Source organism: Epinephelus lanceolatus, chromosome 2 (assembly GCF_041903045.1).
Source record: "Epinephelus lanceolatus isolate andai-2023 chromosome 2, ASM4190304v1, whole genome shotgun sequence".
In the NCBI taxonomy this organism is placed as follows: Eukaryota; Metazoa; Chordata; class Actinopteri; order Perciformes; family Serranidae; genus Epinephelus; species Epinephelus lanceolatus.
The window spans coordinates 28,345,595-28,368,436 of NC_135735.1; the positions used below are offsets into that span (position 1 = coordinate 28,345,595).

The 22,842-nt window shown below is 43.9% G+C and overlaps 1 protein-coding gene across 1 annotated transcript in view; it reads right to left on the reverse strand.

Annotated features, from left to right (window-relative positions):
* gse1b (Gse1 coiled-coil protein b) overlaps positions 1-10,834 on the reverse strand; it is a 188,206-nt gene extending 177,372 nt beyond the window's left edge. The window contains exon 1 of the mRNA XM_033619456.2: positions 8,225-10,834. Within this exon, the coding sequence (XP_033475347.1) occupies positions 8,225-10,735 (2,511 nt within the window). The 5' untranslated portion in view covers positions 10,736-10,834. The remainder of the gene's footprint in view (positions 1-8,224) is intronic.
* Positions 10,835-22,842: the final 12,008 nt, after the last annotated feature.

Sequence of the window (22,842 nt, forward strand, 5' to 3'; positions counted from 1 at the left end):
TTTCATTCAAATGAATTAGCAGCATTTTGGAGTAAGACCCAGTTCTTATAATACAGCTCTGTGCTTGATATGGCGCAGTTACCCAGGCTGCCAATTTGTGACCAACCATGATACTGTGACAAATAAAATAAATCCCCTTCAACGAAAAAACAAGCATTATTCTTTGTTTTATGAACTGTTAAGACCATGATAGTTCAACATATTCAAAAATATTCCAGCGCCAAGGCAACACTGACTCTTTGTAAAGTCTGTTGGACTGGCAGGTTCAGGGAAACCGATGTGCAGTAGGCAGCACAACACCAAAGCAGCAAGAGAGAGAACTTTTTGAGATTTGCTTGTGTAAGCAACTTTAATTGGAATGAATGGACGCAATCTTGGAGCCTCATATCAAGTTCTCTTAATACAACCATGACACGTATGCATAGTGGGCATGCATGGATACATGTACTGTATGTGCTGTATGCCAGCAGTGAAAGGGGATAAGTGTATCAGAGATCAAAGGATTCCCTTTTCCAATATGTTGAAGCCTGGGACATGGAGCTCAAACAGATATTACAAAGACCATGGGGGTCAGAATCTGCGGTGTCAAACACAAGTCAGGACACACACCACCCGACTGGCCAGGTAAGGAACTGGAAGACAGGGCTAGGTGTTGAGGTGTCTCTCAAACTAGCACTATGGGAGGCTTGTATATAAGTAGTCTTTGCAGGGTTGAGACATAAAAGGGGAGACAAGGAATGAAACACTGGAACACATCCATCTCATCTGCTCCGTACAGGACTTGATCTCTCCATTCAGATATGGGCAAGAATGCAGCGCTGAGGGATGCTAGCGGGAAGAGGGTGATTAAAGCTTTGAGCCCTAAATCAAAACCCACCTCCAGCAGCTTTGAAATTAAGCCCCTCAAATACCAGAGGATTCCCTGTGAAACGCAAAGCTGTCTGTCAGCCTGCACTGCTGGGAGAGGAGAGAGGCACAGCTGCAGCAACTTTACAGGATATGTGCAAAACGAATGGTTTTGGCTAAACACACACTCATATACACACAGGCACGCATAACAACAGCTCACACCATATGTTAAGACCACACCACCTCGCATGCCTCAAATTAACACAGTTTTAATAGAATCCCCTCTCTGTGTAAAACCAGCTCTGTGGCCAGCGTGCTGTAATATTTCCCTCTATGATGAATTAATGAGAATGGGACTCCTTTTTCTTCTGTTTTCCTCTGGCTGTAATTTAAATCCCATTAACCTTCTCACCTTCTCTCAGCCTCCCACTCGCCTTTTCTCGTCTTCTTCTTCTTCTTCTTCTTCCAATGATTCACTCAGAGTAATCTTTCTCTCCCTTTTCAACTCCACGTCCAGATTTGATGTGTAATTTTGCCCTCACTCCTTCCTTCACTACGCCATAAATCTTCCTTGGCGACACTGTCAAGATCCCGGCATGTTTTTCCTGTGACAGCAAATACCTCCTTTACAGGATGCGGGCCGTGCAGCGAGAACACAGCAGATCTTTTACACCAAACACACGTGAACGCACAAATCTGCACAAATGCACAGACAAACACAGACAGAAGCTGCACATAGACACCGGAAATATGAGCCACACAATGCTCACACACAACCCACTCCTTTACACACACAGTGACTGAATGATTGAACTCAGTCACAGAAACCTGTCTCCACTCTTCTAACAGGTCAACAATAATCATCCACTCGAAACACACACTCAGCAGACCACCACACAAAAATAAACATCCAAGCATGGATACATTTACACATGTATACATATGCGTGCGTATGAGCAAGAGCGGCTTAATATGTCTGTGTGCTCGATATCTACGAACAGTCATATAGGATTTATCTCTGCAAGGCTTGGCTAATGATTCATTTATTTGCTGTTTTAGTCCCGTATGAGCTTGTACAAGCAGCAGACACACTGTTGACTATAGGGAGACTGTGGATTTAGTGATACACTTCAATTATACGCATCTATATCAAAGGCACGCAATCAATCCCAATCCTTACAACAACAAAGTAACACAGCGCTGGTATCTAATCAGTTTCCTTAGGGCCTAAGCATTGGAGTGTTCAGTTATTTTCTCACCGTGTTATTGTTCTTGCTTTTCTCATTTTTCTGCATCTATGCTTGTCACACTTTTGCATTAATGTTTTTGATAAGTAATATCCATAGTAAATGTTTCTAAAAAAATACATTAATTCAAGCCCACTCCTGATGCTTATAAAGATTCTTTTTTTTTGCCTTGCCCTTTATGTCCTTTGCACCTCCAGCCTGTGTAGTTGGTGTCAGTTTAAGGCCTTGTCCACAGGGACACAGGTAATTTATGGTACACATTTTGGCCTTTTTTGCACATGCAAACTGTGTTTTAGGCCACTTAACCCTCTGTCCATGGTAAAGTCTTTTAGACACTCTATCTTCAGAGTTGCAGAGTTGTTATGGAAAAAAGTGTTTTTGGCTTGTAACCGTTAACGTCAGATCGCACATTGTTATCTCCTTTGTAAGGCGTCACTTGTGAGGCAATACCTGTGCAATGGCAGAGGTGGCAAAAATAGCACTGTCTCTAACTTTACTAACAAGACTTCTTGAAGTGTACAGATGCTTTTCCATGATATGGAACAAAGGCATCAGAATGCACTACAGAGGTCACTCATTGCTGCTGAGGATGTATAAAGAGACCTGGATACAGCGTTCTTTCCTATAAAATTTGCTCAGTGGCTCATGAAGCCAAAGGGGCTCTATTTGCATAGTATAAAATTACCTGATCTTCTGCACTGTGGATCCCTATAGAGCAAGCGCACTAAAGACTTCCAACGGCCGATTATAGCCAAGTGGCTATCTTCCAGCAGCCAAACAGCTAACTTCCAGTTTAGCACTACATTCACTTGAATGGGGTTACAATGATTTAATTGTATCGCTCCTCTAGACTTTTGAAATGTTATCTGTGTTATGAGTGGATCAAATCCTGATTGTGAAACAAATCATTTCCTGGGGGTTGTGGCGCTCATAAAAATGTATCCACTGATTTATAGACATCTCTTTCACAATGCAAGTCTAGCAAAAATGTCTTTTTGGGCCCCATGGCATCACGTGATGGACCCAGATGGTGTAATTCCACTTTTGGCCACTATGTAAAAATGGTTTCAAAGCCAGGCACTGTTCCTTGGGGCTCAACTGCTACAGGTAGCCTTCCGGTAATAGCTTTTTTTTTGACTGCTGATTAGCCAACATCGATCTGTTCTTCTTCTTCTTTGCATGGCTTTAGTGTTACAGTTATATCACCCCCTGTGAGCTTGGCTTGTGTCAGTGTGTAGTAGGCCTAAGAAAGGTAGCAGATGATAACACAATCAGCCTCTGAGAATGCCTCCTTGATGCATTTTGTCAGTGAAGTCTACTACACGATACACAGTTGAGAGGTCAGACTTGCGTTAGCAAGCATTAAAAAGAAATTGCATCAGTAGTTAAATGTTAAGGAGGTTTTTAAGGTGTTTGAAAAAGTTCATCTTTCAGCTGCCACCTTGTTTTCCTAGAGGCAGATGTGCTTGCTCATAGAGGTTAATTAAAGATGTCGTCCTCTTCACACCAGTCTCTTACTCTGCCTGCCCAAATGTGCATTCTGTCTTCAGATGAGTATGCTAACAATAATCTGACCCTTCAAAATTGTATGACCATCAGTAAATCTCTGACAAATCAATATGAACAAGCAACGACATTGTCTCTCATTATTTACACTCTCTCCCTTAAAGGATGAAAGGCAAAGCAATATGAGCCCACAGCAGTTTGAGTTAGTCACATCAAGACTGTATTATTTTTCAAAGTTACAGTGTTTTTATTGTAAAATTTCTCTTTTTTCCACACACAGTGTTTCAGTGCTGAGCTCCAGTGGAGAGATAGTGAAACAAAAGAGAGACTTTGTGCTGGAAAGACTGTAACTTCACAACATTATGCAAATCCATGAAGGAGAAAGGCACACTTTAGCGTTTCAACACATGGTGCACCTTCAGTGAGAGGCAAACTACTTCCACATCACTGCATTTGTTTGACAGATAACACACACCTCTTTCAGTGCAGAAGGTGTCAGAAATAAGTCACAAAGGACTCAGTAAATAAATATATCCTTTATCGTGTTGCTCAAAGGCACTTCAAAAGTAGTATGCCATCCTGCTGCTGCCTCATTAAGCAGGAAAACAACTACGTGCATGCAACAGTTGTAACTGACACACGACACTGGACATCTGTTTTACTGAGAGTGCAAGTGAAAGATCTGCTGACCAGCAGCCCCTCCCCAGACGCCGGCTGGTGGTCTATACTTACACACCTGTCTAAGGTCATGTCCAGCATACTAATTAAACACCCGACAGCAGAGCAGAGAACATGATAACCTCCCATCACTTGTGTTTGTGTGTGTGTGTGTTACATTTAACATCTACTAGAGTGTCCTAAGGCAGATCTCATTTCATGCACTAATTCATATCTTACCAAGCAAGGAAAAGAGACAGCACAGCACCATTCATCCTTTCACACTTCACAGGGTAAGCATTCATACATGCACAATGATGTTTACTCCAAAGCGAGCGGTATAATGAGTAAAAACTGAGATCTCATTCTGAGCTAATCAAAGATTTGATTTGTCTCTGTTATGTCTCTGAATTCTGAACATTAAACATGATTCATTGCTGGAACTGTCCCTGTTCTGCAGCTGTGTGTTTGGAGCTCTAACTGAGACTGAAGTGTAACACAGAAAAACTAGAATTAAATAGAGTAGAATACTATATGCAAGGGTGTATTTATAATTGCACAGCCCCCCCACCAGGCACACACAGTGCTAAGGGGAACCAGATGAGTGCTCCCTCCTGACAGCCCAAACCCCAGCGATGACAGACCCTCTCAAGCATATAGCATGACACTAGAGGACAAAGCACCTGTTCCCCCGCAGCTCTTTCGCACCTCCCCTTCCCCACAGAAACACACACTGGCACTTTCTCAGCCATGAGGTCACTGTCGCACTCAGGCCAAAACTGGCTGTGCCACCTGCAACCCTACCAGCCCAAAATGATCACCCGAAACCCAACCTGCCCCGACACCCCCCTTTCATCACACCCACCCTATGATGCCTCAATTTTGGCAGGCAATAAAGCTGGTCCCATAATTACACCCTATATCACTAGCATCCCCACACATATGACTACTGTGAGCTCATAGCTCACATGCGAGTGCTCATACTATAAAGACTTGAGACCATGAGACAAACCATTCAAACACTTATTTAAAGGACAGAGAGAAAATTAGGTGGATGACTCCAGACAGCTGGTGTAAGTGTGCAACATACTGAGGTTGCTGAGTCTGAATGGCATCCGCAGATGTTCTTCACGTGTCCTGCATGGCTGGACAGTCTGTGTCCGTTTGCATGAGAGAGCTGCTCACAGAGCCAACTGGCTGTCTAAATGCTCCTCAGCTCTTCATCCGCACATCACCATCCTCATTTGCCCTGCACTGGTCCCTCATATAACCCCGCAGCCTCCGACTTCTGTCCTCTGCTACTGGAAAAGCAAAGGTTCCGCTTTCATCCTCTTCACAGCGGGATAGGGGTTTTATGTGTATTGTTGAGAGAGGAGTGGAAAGAAACCAAACTTTGGAGAGAGGAAAAGGCAAGACAGCAAATGATGACAGAATGATCTCTCTTCATAGGAAGTGTGTAGATGTACTGTTCCCTGAGCCGGCCCATCTGGACCACCTATGCAAGAATCCTCACTCATCAGAGTCACTTTTTACGAGGTTAGCATGCAGTATTTGATCATGAATATGTAAGAATAAATCAGAACACACAAAGTACAAATGTCTTTAAACATCCATCACTGTTAAATCAGCCAAATATGAGCACAATATGATTAACTGAGTGTGGAGATCGGGTGGAGTCACATTGTCCCTTTGCTACTTACTTTAGGGGAGATCAGTGTCTCATGGAATCAGCATGGATAAATTACCAGTGACTAATTATATTGATTCATAGGCCTTATGATATTAAAGGGACAGTTCACCCAAAAATCAAACACATATTTTCCCTAAACCCTGGAGATATCGGCCTTGGCGATACCTGCCTTCTCTCCAACATAATGGAACTAGATCACATTTGGCTTGTGGTGCTCAAAGTGCCAAAAATATACATTTGAAAAACTCAACAGTAATGTCATTGTCCAGAAATCATGGTCTAGTTACTTAAGATAATTTACAGACCTGTGAGCAGTTTCATGTAGGGACTATTGTCTTTCTTTCTAACTATTTTCTTTCTTTCTCTTTTCCTGAGGGAAGGGTGCATCTACTGCTCGCTCACCTAGCGGAGCTTATCCCAGTTAACCCTGGACAGGTCACCAGACTATTGCAGGGCTAATATATAGAGACAGAGAACCATTCATGCTCACATTCACACCTACGGGCAATTTAGAGCCACCAATTAACCTGCATGTCTTTGGACTGTGGGAGGAAGCCGGAGTACTTAGAGAAAACCCACGCTGACGCGGGTGGACCATGCAAACTCCGCACAGAAGGGCTCCAACATCCCGGGTTCATACCAGGAACCCTCTTGCTGTGAGGTGACAATACTAATTCTATCTGTATTCTTGATTTTTAAAGTGAACTGTCCCTTTAATGCTTCAACTACATTGTTTAACTACAAATATTTATACCAATCAATACAAATGTGGGATTATGGCTGATTTAAATAAAATAAAACACATTTTTTAACATGACAATAATCCATGAATACTGGGGTCATCCTGACTATTATTGCCCTGTGTCTACATCATGGGAAAGCAATATAAAGACTTCTCTGAGCATGTACATTCATATGAACAGGTTGAGCAATCAAGTAAATAATCACTTTGTTGTGTGGCTGCTGTGTTTCTGTGTAGTACTGATGTATTTGATGTTCTGTCTATTTCTCCTCAGCTGTGTTGATTGTGTGGAAAATATGTATCTTTATTGACTCATGTTGTATTTTTAAATCCATGTTCTTTTTATTCTTCCCTTTAGGTGAGGTACCATGAAAAGCCCTGCCTGGGTCTCTACCTCACCTGCACATGTAAACTGTTTTTATTTCACTTTTTCTCTCCTCTTTTATATCTCAATGTGCTAATAAACTTAACCTTAAATGTACTGTTTCTTATTATAGTCTATCTTTGTGCTCCAGGTCGTCCCCAAATCTTGCTTGAGAACAAACAAAATAAAACACATGAAAAGTAAGAGATGGATGGGTCCAATTTACTCTGTGTCAGTCTTAACTTAAAAACGATACAATGCTAAGATTATTATCCTACAAATAAAGATTTAAACTGAACGCTTTAAACAATCAGTTCAAATTCCTGTTTCATAGGCTGTTTGAGGGACTGGTAACAAGATGATATGGCTTTTGATTTGATAGGGATATGAAGATAGATCAAGTAAAAGATGTCTTCTTAGCAGGGTAGGCTTTTCTTTTTGCATTTGTGGTATGATTATTTTCATTGTCAAAAGAATTACTATAACTTACGACTTCCTTTAAACGTACTTCCTAGAAAATCCTCAACATGCTCAAACCAAAACAAACTGTTCAGCACCGGGTAAGACATACTCTATCATGCTTGCTCAAATAAACACACTCACACACACACGGACACAGCAAACACATGGCTGGCCTTGGCCGTCAGATCCCCATAGTTTTGTCCTGGTGTTTATAGAAGTAAGTTTTGAGGAAAATGTTTGTCTCATCATTGTTCGCACAAGCTGTGTCGGCCGCCCCAACCAAGCTTTGCAGTCTCCAGCCACACACACACACACACACACACACACACACACACTGTGTGAGATCTTTTCTTCTGTAAAAAGGAGAATACAGTGCTCCACTACATGATAAGCACCGTCAAGGGTATCAGTGCTTTCAGTCTGAAACACGATAAAATTGTCAAAAGCACAATCTGCATGATGATGATGAACTTTTCTTTTTCACAGCAATGCCACAAAGCAAAATGTCAAAATCATCCCTTGCCATGTGACTCAGAGGTCGTATCAGGGCAAACAGTCTGCGCTGCTCTGTGGGAATGCAGAGGGTGATTAAAGGCTCATGGGAGACTGTCATTATAACCAACCTCATGAATTGATTTAAACAATTTTGAAGACACTGGGAAAAAAGAAGATCGTCAGTTGTGTGTTTTATCAGATAATTTGCTTACCTTGTGTCTAGACTGTGGTGATGCTGCATCTGGTTCTTTCCTCTCCCCATCTGAGGCTCCGTGTCCATGTCTATCCCTGTCCTGCTGCATGCTCTGCCCCACCTGCACCACGGCCTTACATTCCATACATGATCCAATCACCAACCTCCTCCCATCATCCACCAGGAGTGTGCGTGTGCTGCGAGGTGCGTACAGGAAGACAGGTAGCCTGGCCACGGTAACAGCGCACAGCCTACCTTGCCTGCGCTGCTCCTTCCTGCAGAAGAAACACACAAAAGCCTCGCAGCTGTACTGGCGGGCCCAGGGGGAGCTGGGTGGCTGGGGGTTGGCGCTGGATAAACTAGAGGTAGAAGGGGTGGAGGGACCCAGGCCCTTGCTCTCATGCTGGGCCCACTGAGTGTGCAAGTCATGGTAGCAGAGATTACAAGCTGACACCAGGCCTGTGGCGTCAACTGGCTTGGCACGGGGAGCAGGAGGGTGGACGGTGAGAAAAGGGAAGAAAGGTTCCCTCTCTCCACAGCGCCCAGGCGGGTTGACATGCAGCTGGTACTCTGCACCTGCACACAGCTCAGCTCCACACAGGTAACACACCGCCATGGAGCTGCCAGGGCGAGAGGCCACACCTGTATGGGAATGGGCCGGTCTTGACCCCTCAATGGCCACGGCAGCGTGGTACCTGACTAGAAAGGAGCTGACAGAGGTGATGAGGTCTTCACTGAGGCTGAGTCGATATGCACTCCAGATTTCCTCCAGGATAAAATGGCACTGTGGGCAGCAGTGTATACGACCGTTCCTCACCCCCTGGGCATTAGGTGGGCAAGGCAACATGTTGATGAAAGGAAAATACATTGCACCACGGGATTTGCCAACACCAGCCTGTGCATATGCTACTCTCATATCTCCTCCACACTCCTGACCACAGAGGAAACAGGCCTCTTGGGAGGCCCTGGGTTCAGTGATGCGCTCCATGGACTCTGGAGGACTTTGCTGGGATGGATGGAGAGAACCGGTGCCTTGGTTGAGGGGGACTACATACAGGCGCTGGAGGACAGGCACATCTGCCAGCTGAAAGCTCTGCCACTGCTGCATGAGGGAGGTGTGGCAGCTTCCACACACCAGGGTTGTACCTGCTGGACTGATAGGTATTGCACCTCGGGGTGGGGAGTGAAGCCACAGGAAGGGGAAGAAGGGCTCACCCTGTGCCCTCTCCTGCTTCTGAACACTGACTTTAAACCGGCCATCATGTCTGAGCCCAGCACCACAGATATAGCAAACACACTCTTCTGAACAGGTGTCCACAGCAGGGTGCGACTTCCTTGATGATAGGTCTCTGACAGGTCTAAACTGAGTTGTTGGGCCTGTTTTGCCCTCGTGCATGTCCATGTCATCATCACTTGTAATGTTAATCTCATCTTCATCAGAGTTGTCAGAGTTATTCTCCCTGGGAACAGCCATGTTAGATTTAGTGGTGACAGCAGCGGTGCCAACAGATGACAAAGCAGTGTTAGGGTGATCTTCACCCCTTCCTCGGTACAGCAGCGATGGATGTCTGGACGAAGCACAGCTGCTGTCGGCAACACGCTGGATCTGACGAGGCTCCGCATGTCTGACATTCCCATCATCCAGCCATCGCCTGTTGCGCATAATGACCCCGTTGTCTTGCACAGGTGCGTCAGAGAAAGGGCTGTCATAACATCGCTGAGGGAATCTCTCCTGGGACTTTGCCAGAGACTCTGATGATTGACAGACATTATTCATAATTTTAGCACCGCGCCTCGCCGACAGAACACTCTCCGCTTTTGGCGATCCCTGCGCCCCATAAACACCCACCGGGTAGCGCATTGCCCGCTGTGAATCTGGGCTGTTTTTAACACTGATGACATTGTTCTTCCTGCTACTGTCTCTTGGCGATTTGCCAGACCCTCTCAGGCACTTGTCTTTGCTCACACCGGCTCTGTCGACTAAATCCATCTCCTGGTCTGATATGTTCTCGTTCTCAGAAAAAGACGAGAAATCAGACTCTGCGCCCCCGTCGTAGTTCTGGCTGCTGACACTGATCCTCCTCTCCAGATCATAAGAGATGTTCCACTCCTGTGGGACCCGACGTGAGTCGCACTGGTAGGGTCGTTTCAGCCAGTACATGCGCTTCTCAATGGGCGTCCTGCTCCGCTCGAAGGAGTTCCACTGCTCCGTCAGAAAGCAGTGGCACACGGCACACACCAGCGTATGTCCATCCGGGCTCACTTCACACGCACCCGGGGCTGGCTCCTGGTTTTGCAGGAACGGGAAAAACGGCACCCTCTCCTTTTGGTATGTCACTTGTAACCTCAATTCCTTCCCTGGTGTAACTCCGCTGCCACATATGAAACAGTGAACCAGTCCCCCTAATCCATTGCGATCAGCCCTGGAAGTGTTGCCGGGCAATGGGCTGTCCTCACCGGGCACAGCAGCAGCCATGAGTCGGTGTTTTCGAGATAAGGGTGCCAGTTCCTTGTCACAGGGGGAGTTCATTGTTTTTTAACACCCAAGCCTATGCTACATGGCATAACGTTAACAGTTAGGTTATGCTCATGGTCCACACTTATCTGCAGGTCAGGAAACCATACAATCACTGTTAGTTAAAGTTACTCACTGGATGATAAGATACACGATAGTCCATTGAAACTACAGCGTTCAGCGAAGGCAGCAAACCGTTAACTGTTATCTTTCAAGGACAGGGAGAGATTCACTCAAAACAGCCACGAAACAGCACACAGGTCCTTGTTAATTAGAGTCTGTAGTCCGCATGTTTGCACTGGAAATCCGCAGGTAATGTGACAGAAGAAGTTGGGATCACGGGTCGCCTCTCCAGCGAACTTTCCTGCCTGCGCTCTGCAAACTTTGGCTGCTAACTCGCGTACACTGTACACAGCGCCATCCCCGATTCATGGGACCCGCTCCGACACCCCAAAGACAACCTCCACCCCCTGCCAGCCCCCAGTAATAATTTTGCAGAGATTATGAGCACACACTCCTGCAGTAGCTGCCCATGCGTCAAAGTACTAGGCATGCACAGGATATCCACAGTTTAACATGGGCAGGGGCGTGTATTTAATAAACAGACTCCCAGCGTGTAGGTGATCATCTGCAAGCAAAACTTCAGTGTTAGAGCCTGTCAGGGAGATTGCATGTGTGAGAGTGTTTTAAATGTGGAAATACATGAACAGTCTTCTCCAGCAGATGCACAAAGCTGAGAGGGAACAGTGTGATTTTCTTTAAATGACTTGGCTCTCAGTATAAAATATGAACTCATTCACTCACTCAGTACCAAAACTTCCACACTTGGAGCATGCAGTGGTTTTCTTTTGTATGCATATCATGTAAGGCAATCATAGAAACAGATTGTTTTGACAACTAAGACAATCCTCACTGCATAAAGTGTCTGAGCAACATGATATTGGTAACTTCATTATTTTCATGCCTCAGGCGACTCATAACATTCAGGAGTACAGAACTTAATTTTGAATTTACACTCAATTAATTTGAACAGATATATGAAAATGAATTAAAAATGCAAAACACAATTAAAAAAACAATGCACAAATATACATCCCCACTGAAACCTATACCATGTGCATTTTTGATGTGTGTAGCTGGTGACAGTTGATGGTTCATCCTCTGGTTACTCAGTTTCTTGGCAAAAACTGTCCCATGATAACATAAGATCATTTCAATAAATCAATGAAAGATTAATCGAAAAGTGGCAATCAACTAAGTGCTGCAAGCTCAATCAGGAAAAAGGTGGGGGGGGTGGCAAGGCAAGTTTATCTTTATAGCACGTTTGAGCAACAATGAAATTCAAAGTGCTCTTCAAAAAGCATCAAACACATCTAGACAAGGTGCAAAAGAAAGACTATAAAAGGACATTTCAAAGCAATTTCACCAAAGAACTAAATAATAGGAAATGAAAAGTTAAAATGCACATACAATACAAGAATAAAAGTTACATTGCAGTGTCGGAAAAGGCAGCGGCACACAGATAAGTTAAGGGTTGCTAAGAATATGGCACAGCTGTTCATCAGAGCAGGCTGTCCTGTGAAAAGTGCAGAAATGAGGGAAGTCACCACAAAGCTGACAGAGCTACTTCACAGTTGAGATGGGAGAGACTGTGCAGTGTGACAACAGTTGTCCAGGTGCTTCACAAGTTGCAGCCTAGAATGGGAGATGGCCACTTTTGAAGAAAACTCACCTGACACCAGAGGTTCTCTGAAAACAGTCCTTTTTGCCACATGACTGAATATTTGATTTTTAAAGCTGTCAGTCTGTCAGATTTAGGGGCATCTATTGACAGAAATGTTAACTAGGTTTTCATTATAGATTATAATCACCTGAAAATAAGAATCACTATGCTTTCATCACCTTAGGATGAGCTGTTTATATCTACATATTGAGAAGGTCTGCCATGTTATTCTACAGTAGCTCAGAACAGACAAATCAAACGCCAGCTCTAGATAGGGTCATTCACGTTTTTGCATTCTGCATTTTCATGTTGGCCACAGTACTCCTCCTACACACCTGGCGCACGGGAGAAGTTTCAGCTCTGCAACCTCACTGTTAGATGCTACTAAATCCTACATACTAGACCTTGCAAAGGGCAACACCATCAAAATGAAGAATTGTAATATGTTATTGCCGTGGCTTAGGAACATTAAATTTATATTTGTGAACATGGGCTACTCTTCCAAAGACAAAACCAGAGAATTATGTCTCAGACTTGTCATCAAGTATAAAGTCTGCTCCATACACAATGAATGAAAGGCTGATTTTGTTTGTTTGGATCTGCAGAATGTTTGTTTTCTTTTCCTTTTTTATACCCCAAATGAGCTTTATTCTATTGTAGTGTTCTCAGCCTGAAACAGAGACGGTACCCATATACTTAGAACATTCCCCTGGGTATATTTTTGGACTGTCTTAGACCATAGGAATGACATACATGAATTTGAAAATGGGCGTAGTTCACCTTTAAGCCAAAGGCTGCACATCAGCAGAAACAATGAATGCTGCAAATTCAGAGAAATCTTGTCAGAAATTCCCCTGCAGTTTGCATGACTACTGTGACTTGGGAGATTTATTTTCCAGCAGACGATGATCCCACACATAAAGCCATGAGCCAGGAATGGCTGTCAAGAGTCCTGCATGTACACATCTATCTATCTCTATCAGTTTTGTGTGTCAATGAAAACACAAAGTGATGCCGTAGACCTGACAACACAGTTGATATCTTCCTCACTCCACGCACATGCAGACGCATCACAATATTTACAACCTCTGCCGCCGTCCCCTTCCTATTGCTGTACTCCAGTCAAGAAATCAACCCTTAAACACTTGCGTCATCTAACAATGACACATAAACAGTTGTGTCTATCCGTTCCATTGTGTGCTGCCCCCTGGCTTCATCTACTGTCCAGTGACTTAGATGTCAGAGACTCTCCCACCTTCCTACCTCTGTAGCTCCCCATTTCTTCATCCCTTCTTTCATCCATTACTCTTGTCATCATCACTGTGTCCCCTGGAGACAAATTACGCTCCCCCCTCAGCCTTCCAACCTGGAAGTCCAGGGAGGTTTTTAATGACGCTACCAACCCTCTTTGTAACTCCTTGCCCACCCAAGATCTGTTTTTTTTCTCTCTTCAACATGGCAACCAAGAAAAATCACAGGAAAAAAAGGCATTCCTGAGTGATATTGACCTGTTTCTACTGACACTTCCCACAGAGAGAAGGGAAAAGTGGGAGGGGATGAGTGCGAACACAAGCACGCAGAGTACAGACACCTAACATTAAAGTGTAATTAATGTAGCTGCGCATGTATACCCCAATTACTCTGTCCTCACATAAAGTTATACCTAACACATAGTGTAACACTAATGATGTGTTGTCAGCAGAGATTTACAACACTGCCTTGCAGTGTCAAATCTTGGTACTGCATCATCTGGGAAATCCCCCTGTGCAGCCAGTCAGACTGAGGCTGATGCTGGCAAATCACAGTCAAGCAGAAGAGGGGGGACTAAAAGAGAGAAGCAAGTAGGCAGAGCATTTGAAAAGGGAGAAAGATCATGAAAAAAATGCATCCAATCATCTTTGTTCTCTTTCTTCCTTTTTTATTGCTGTCTTGGTGCAGTCGTTCCCAGCTGTGGGGCAGGACAAATCTGAGGGTTCACAAGATGACTAAGCTGACACAAAAGGAGAAAAATTATATTTCTGATACACAGATATTTAGTTATTAATTCAATTTTTTTTATGAAATACTGGCTACTTTGAGCGGCAAGGTGATGTGGTGATAAGCACTGTCGCCTCACAGCAAGAGGGTTCCTGGTTCGATCCCAGGAGGGAGCCCTTCTGTGCAGAGTTTGCATGTTCTCCCCATGTCAGCGTGGGTTTTCTCCGGGTACTCCGGCTTCCTCCCCCAGTCCAAAGACATGCAGGTTAATTGGTGACTCTAAATTGTCCGTAGGTGTGAATGCAAGAGTGAATGTGACAGCCCTGTGATAGTCTGGCAACCTGTCCAGGGTGTACCATGCCTCTCGCCCAGTGTCAGCTGGGATAGGCTCCGGCCCCCCAGCGACCCTCCAGAGGATAAACCCAGGTCCATACATCTGTCATAAGCTGTGATGAGAGCTCACAAGTCAAGATGCTCCCTCATTTTAAGGGGTCACACATCAAAAAGTTTGGGAACCCTTAGGCCTGCTCAGACAGTGTACATTATACTTGTCAATGCATACTTCTCTGTGTTCCAGATCAGTATCGTTAGAGTCCCTGATTTTATAGCGACAGGATCATACAATGTCCATTTTTGGTTCATGTTGATGAAACACGAGACAAGCATGAATTGTACACACATCCATACACACATACACAGACATACAATGCAGTACAAACACATGTATGCTCTATATATCAAAAACTATAGCTTCTGATTTTGATGTCATCCCTGTAACTGTGTTCAGACTCTCAGTGCCTGCATGCAGTAACAGTGTGTGTGTGTGTGTGTGTGTGTGTGTGTGTGCAGACTCTCTGACTGAAATGGTGCCATACATAGATCTCATGTGAGTTGAGATATCTGCCGTATTGCTCTTCATGCTCTGTATGGAAATTGCTCTGCTCTGACAGACCCCTCCGGGCTGAGGAGAGTGGAAAGGGAGATGCAATTGGGTGGGGGTGGGGTGTTGAGGTGGGGTTAGCGAGGGGAGAAAGGGAATACAGTGGGAGAGTGATCTGAATAAAATCCTCTTGTTGAGTAGTGTAGGGCCTCCAGGAGTTTTGTTAGAAGGAGGTGATGACAGGGGCAGGAGGAGGCCGCATAGACACTGCACTGCACTGCGTGTGTGTGTGTGTGTGTGTGTGTGTGTTGGGAGTGGGTGTATACCAGTGTGACACCCCTCTCACTGTCTTGGACGCTGTCCTGGCCAACCTCAATAGACGATAGGTTAACAGTGCAGGGTCCTCTGCTGATTAGCTTCACCTGGGCACTTGGTCTACATCAGCTCGCCCATGTTCTTCCTCCTGTCTCTCCTTTCCTGCAGCTGGCATCCACCCTGCATCACCTTGTTTTGTTTTTGCACCATCGACGCCTCCACAGCATACATGTTGCACACGTGCATTGCTGATACTACTGATTCCCACACCTCATTGTTCAACTGCGGTGATGTTGTCATGTTCCCTGAGTCAGTTTGTGACAACAGCACATACAGAGATGTATAAAAAGAAAACCTGCATGCTTGGGCGCACATACAACTCACACACAGACACAATGGACGCATGTATGTATGTATAAAACTGCTGAAAGGTTTACCCCATGTTCCTTGTTTGTTCTGGATATTTTAACGTTGTGACAGCAGGTCATAAATACACCTGATTCCTCCACAGGTAATATGGTAGTAGTATAAAATCACTGGTGCATGTGCAGTTCAAGCATACAGTATGTCATCCTGTATGTGTCTGTGCTTTCAGAGCCATCTGGGAGGCATTACCTTACCGTTGCACCACAAGACTCCGAACTTCACTTGAGAGACCTCCTGGGAACTGAACATGTCAGTAGGAGTGAGAGAGAATATACTGTAGGTATACTTAAAAGACATTTTTTTCAGGTAGTGTGATAGCTGCTCCAGACTTTTAATCAAAGTAAAATAGTGTTTGGTGCATAGCATGGGAGGTTATAGAGTGCTCCAGTGATGACTTTTTTCAGCAGGTTGACGCAGAGGTTAGCGTCACCCTGGTTCCCTCGCCAAAAAGCCAAATGGGATTTTTCTATTGGATTAAGGATTATTGCAGAAAATTTGCTCTGTGGCAACAAATGTTTATGATACTTACATGTTTTGCTCAGCAAGATAATCTTTACACTGAACATGATTGTTGAAGCCTTAATACAATCGGCATAAGTACAAAGCTAACATTAGGCTATAAGCAAACTATACAAGGGTCACATAACGTCACCATTGCAGTGAGGCTATAAAGCCGTGGTCGGCATGATGATGTTCTGTAGTCTCATTTAGCCACTTAATAATGAGAGGAAAGTCTCTTAAGCTTGTGCAAACCACAGACCTTATTTCAGGCATCTATCAAAACCCATTCAAAAAACCCACTGACTTTGGCGTAAGGGAACCGAGAGTGTGAAAGAGATAGTATCTCTGGGATGCTGGCGTGATAGCTGCTTTAAGGACAGGGACTACGATCAGAGAGTAGGGCAGGGAGAGTTCAATCCAAAAACTTTAATGATCACATTGGGCAATTACAGGTCAGGGATGAGCACAAGGTATGGTGGATACAGGCGAGGGTGTGTGTGGTACTAAAGGAAACAGAAGAAATAAAATATAGTATTAATCTTCAATGACATATTATTTTATATAAATCTAAAACATATTATTATTATTTATCTTAAATAATTAACCAAAAATGGACTGTTCAATTTACATCTAAACACCCTGGTTTACACACTAAATTAACTGGACATAAATTACTGGCCATAATGAATGATTCTGTGGTCAACAGTGCCCTCTATTGGCAAAATGGCGTCACTGCAGTACTAGAAACGGCCACATGGCGAAATACCGCGAAAATAATGAGGACATATGCTTATGTACACAATTATCAAAGAATCAACAAGTTACCAAACCCCAGAGGCACATTCATCGTGTATGACACTCATAATATCGAAATATAAAGGCAAATAGGCTATATTAGCAAGAAATATGTCACCCTGTCCACATGCTCTGAACCATGTACCAAGAAAATGATGCATTAAACCCAGAAACAACAGAAAGCACTCAAAGAACAATTACAGGGCTGATAATAATATCAGGTAGTATTTATACCAACAATATTGGGTGGTCTACCATTAGCAAAAGAGTTTGAGACTCACGTTTGTGCATGAACGCACACAACAGGCATCCACAGCTGCTTATCCGTGGAAAATGCGCACGGGTCTAGCATTGACGAAGTATGACATCATCAATTACGGCAAGTGTGCCAGAACAAACTATAGCAAGTCAGAAAAACTCACAATTACAGAGGGTGCTTTAAAACAATGAGAACAGATCTATAGTAGACTTTCTTACAGAGAGTGCAAAAATGCTAACTCATTTCCAGGTGTTGGGACTCATTCCTTCATTCCTGGGTACTTAATAGCACAAATCATCTAAGATTCAGACATTGTCATATTCTGAGGGCCTTGACACGGCAAGACAATAATTACCATCAGTCAGTGTGGGGCCATTGGTGAGCATCTAGTTTTTGCGGTGTGTCCTTCACCAATGACACTGTTCAGCTCTTGTGAGCTGTATTTCGGCCGATTCATTATGTTGTACCAACATTGGACCCAGTGAAGCCCGATGGTGAGTGAAATCACTCTGATTGGCTGTTCAACTCAGTTCACAAGAAGAGAAATTTAAGTAAGTAAAGCAAACAAAATAACAAACTTACTATAATGGGTATGTTTTTTAGGGGAGGCCATTAAGCTTTTCAGCACAAATGGTTAGTAACTGTTTGTGTTCACCAGTGCAGAGTATCCTGTGTTCTTTCAATTCCAGGTTGTATGATTAATGTGCTAACTGGCTATTAGCATCTTAAATCCAACAGTTGGCCTTTGTCACAACTAGATCTTTGATGCTGGTTTGGTGTGTCTGGGCCTTAACACTGAAAACAGACCAAAAGTGTTACACACACACAAACTGCTCAAACTGGAAAATAATTTACAACCATGACATCACCTAGACAAAGCTCAGATATAACAAGCCGCCTCTAGCCCAACAGCTATAATGGTTTCATACAATTTAAATATCTCAGTTAGCTGTGCCAGTGTGTTGTATTGTTTTACAGTAATCAGGAGGCATCAATGCTAAACCGACATTTAAAGAGTCAAGATGATGTAAATGATCCCATGAAGATAAAGCAACGAATCCAAATGATGTGAATGTCAATATTTACAGAACTTGTAGCTGAAGCCAGTCTACAGATCATGTTTGATAAGTCTGAGTCTTTAAAGTACTAAAACTCTTTTCTCAGATCTGATTGATTTTATGACTCAGAGGTAGGTAAAAAGTCGTTACATAAGATGTTCTCTATCCAGCAGTCCTATGACCTCTGCTTCATTAAGAGCTTAACAGTCCTTTCATTCTTCCTACTGTTAATACTGCTTGATCTGCTGTTTCTGTCACAGCTTTCGTCTCAAAAAAGTTCAAGTATCCTCAACACAGATGTTTTCTCTCATCTTGCCTAATTAGCCCTGTCTCCAAGGGCTGAGTAGACTTATACAAATTAGCCAGGATTGGCAGCTCTGTTGACTCATTGTCACTCAGAGTCTTCCTAACTTTTCTAGTCATGTTTTTACCCTCCTCCTTTCTTTCTTCCTCTGTGTCTCTGCTGTAGAAGTACTTCTACATTCTTTCAAACATCTGATGTAGACAGGGCTGTAATAAGCCTTCCTGGGTACAGTGTCCTGGGTGGAGTGTCATTATTAGCTGCAGTCTCTCGTCACCTGTTTGTTTTTCCTACCATGATTATGTCAAAAAGTCTGCAATGAAAAAGGAAAGTCTGGTGTCAAACAAACTAACAGGAAACATTCAGTTAATTAATGTTGAATGGAAATCTAAAAGAAGTTTAATGAGAGACGGAGATCCTCTGACAGACAGGGCAGGAAAGATGTGAGCGTAGCAACACTGACGCGTCCTCTTTGTGTCTGTTAACTTTCTAATGTCTATTGTGTTTATTAAGGTTTTAAAGCGGCTGATGGCTTTTGATGCCAGAAATAACAGCCGTGCTCAGCTGCCAACCACAGCTCTGCATCCTGCCAGGCAGGAAGTGAGGGTGTGCATGTCCATTTCAGGGAGGTGACACAGGAAGTAAAGCAAGCCAAAGGGTCAGCAGTTCAGGTCCTTGACGGAGAGTCATCACAGTGGCTGAGAAACAGGTTACAAATTGTACACATTGTTGAATAAAGACAAGTTTGGGGGAAGATTAAGGACAAGTGTTTGAAATTGTGATACTTTTTAACTGTACCAAGATACATCTCAAAATCGTTGTTGGGAAAAATTGGATGATTCTGTTTTATCAGCAGCAGTGACGCATGATACACAGACAGGAGAAAAAGAGAAAGAGAACACAACCTCTGGAGAGAAGCCTGGACTTTCTCCTTGTTGTTTATTTATTCATTTATTTCTGCAGGATCTTTCCCTCTTTCCAAGGTCAGAGGTGCAACTGAGGAATGTGTTTCTTCCAAACAAGGGAAAACTAACACGTTCAGCTCATACAGTGTAGACTGGGCCACAGTTCATGTGGCTTACTGGACCATATTCCCCTGCTTACAGAGGGGACCTATTATGCTCATTTTTAGGTTCATACTCATATTTTAGGTTTCCACAACAACATGTTTACGTTCTTTAATGTAAAAAAAAACAACTTTATTTTTCTCATACTGTCTGTGCTGGAACACCTGTGTTCACCCTTTGTCTGAAACGCTTCATGTTAGCACCTGTCTCCTTAAGCCCTCCTTCCAAAAAAAGCGTTTGCAGTTCTTCTGTATTCCATTATTGCAGCCAGGGAATGACTGTAATGCAGTGTGGTGGCACTCACTGTGACAAAACCCTAACCCCCTAACCAAAATATTCACAACCAGACATGTTTCAGCAGGAATATGATCTGAAACTAGGGAGAAATGAACACCATTGGCAGCCAAGATTACATCACATGTTTCCCTGATGTTAGCATGTAGCACCATGTAGCATTGTACTGTACTTGCAGCCAGGGAATTGATTGTAACGAAGTATAGCATCACTCCAAATCACCAATAAAAGCCTCTCAAGCAAAATCTTCACAATCGGACATGTTCCAGCAGGAACATGACGTGAAATCGAATTTAAATTAAAAACATCAGCAACCAAGATTACATATTTCCCTGACCTAGCATGCAGCTTCATGTAGCAGTGTAGGCTACATAATGTTAACATTTGCAGTAGCATGCCAGGAGCAGACTTCTATATAAAGACATCTGTCACAAGCTAACATCAGCTTGTTTCGAAAGTGGGTCCTGGCATTCATGTAGATGCCCCCTGACACACTCCACCCACCCAAACATTGTTGCAGACCAAGTATCCTACTGTCATGGCAATGGTACTCCCAGATGGCAATTTCTCTCCAGCAGGACTATGCACCTTGCTGCACTGCAAAACTGCTCAGGAATGGCCCAAAGAAAGTGACAAATAGCTTAAGGCATCAGCTGGCCGTCAAACTTCCCAGATCCAAATCTGATCGAGCATTCGTGGGACGGGTCAGCACGCCACCTTACAACCTACAGGACTCAAAGGATCCACTGCCAGTGCCCTGAGAGCCAAGTCCGACCCAAAGAGACCCCATCATGGATCATGGGCACCTTGATACAAATGTTCAATCGTAATGGGATTGTGGAAATTTTGAGGCTGGGTTGATGCCTTGAGCTCTCTGTCACATTCCTCAGGCCATTCCTGAACAGTTTTTGCAGTGTAGTATGGTGCATTGTCCTACTGGGGGTGCAACTGCCATTGGGAAATGCCATTGCCAGGAGTGATCTGCAACGGTGCTTTGGTGGAACATGTCAAGTGGCAAGTTTCCCAGCAGAACATTGCATTGTAACAAGATGATCAACGTTATATACTTCACGCGCTGGTGGTTGTAATATTTTGGCTGATCGGTGTATATTTATGAGAAAAGCATAATAGGTCACATTTAAAGTTCATCTGTGTAGTGTAATGAAGTCAACACACACAAACAAAAAAATGTGTGTTAAAAAGACATTCAACAAAACAAATTTATCTGCAAGGTGGTAAAGCTGTGACCTTGGCTGAATCGATTTCAAGGCATAAACAAAAAGGTTTTTCAGAAAAGCATTCATTAATGCTGCTTCAGTAAAATCACAGAGTTTCAGTTAGTGTGCTCTCCACTTCAAGTCTCTGTGATGTTAAAAGGAAAAACAAAATAGAGAAGACTGCAGGCCCTAATACAGATTAAATGTATTCATGTGACATGTGTGGGTCAGGGAGCTTCTACTTTCCCTTGTAGCTCACCCCATTACAGCTGTAGTTGACCTTTAAACTCTTTCCCAGAGAGGCATAGCCTGGCTGGAGCCTGTGTGTGTGTGTCGTCACTGACACAAGGTTGACCCAATCCGCTTTCACCTGTACTTGTCAGTCAGCCATGAGGCCCCTCCCAGGCCTGAGGCTCCTCTCCCCTCCCTTCGGAGACCTTGAAAAGTCTTGACATACTTCTGATGAACATTCCTCCCTTCTCAGGTCACAAAGACCCAACGGAAGACGGCTCCACCGGTGGGAAGAATAAGAGAACATTTAGGAGGGGAGAGGAGGCGACGAGGAGAGAACAAGAGACCAGATGAGAGAGACAGAAAGAGTGAATGTGTGGACAGTGAGGACGAGTGATAAGAGGCCCCGATGTTGTGTTTCCCTGCTGGGTCATCAGTGATCCACATGGAACTGGAGATCCTGGGACACCTGTTCTCTGCAGCAGATGTTAGCAAACTATCTCTCAGTCAGTCATCCTCCTCTACGTCACAGCATGATGTCCTGCTTGTAATGCATGTAGCAACTATAGAGATACACATGTGGATAACTGTTTTCCTTGACCTTGTATGACCTAGAAACTCTAGTGGTTGGAATTTTATCAAGATGTAGTTTAAGGATGAGATGGCAAAGATTCAAAAGTACACACACACACACATTCAAGCGCACACACACTCAGTCTTTGTAGTAGCAGAAGCCCTTCAATCTCCTGCCCCTCCTTCCCCCCTGCTCTCACTGACATAGCACCGTGTTTCGCCTCAGCAGCAGCAGCTAATAACCAAAAAATAATGACGAGGATGAAAACACAGGACATCAGGGGCGAGAGGAAAGGCCAGCCGAATCTGGGGATGGTGTTGCTCGTAAAGAGACGCCTGGAATAATGGGAAAGGAATGTGGTGTAACGACTCCCCTGGGACTGGCCCAGCCGAAGGCCCTCTGGCTCGGGAACAACAAACGGGAACGCTTGAGGAGCGCAGGGTGCACACATAAGGGCTTTAACAGCACCCCCCCACCTCCATTCACACACACATACACACATAG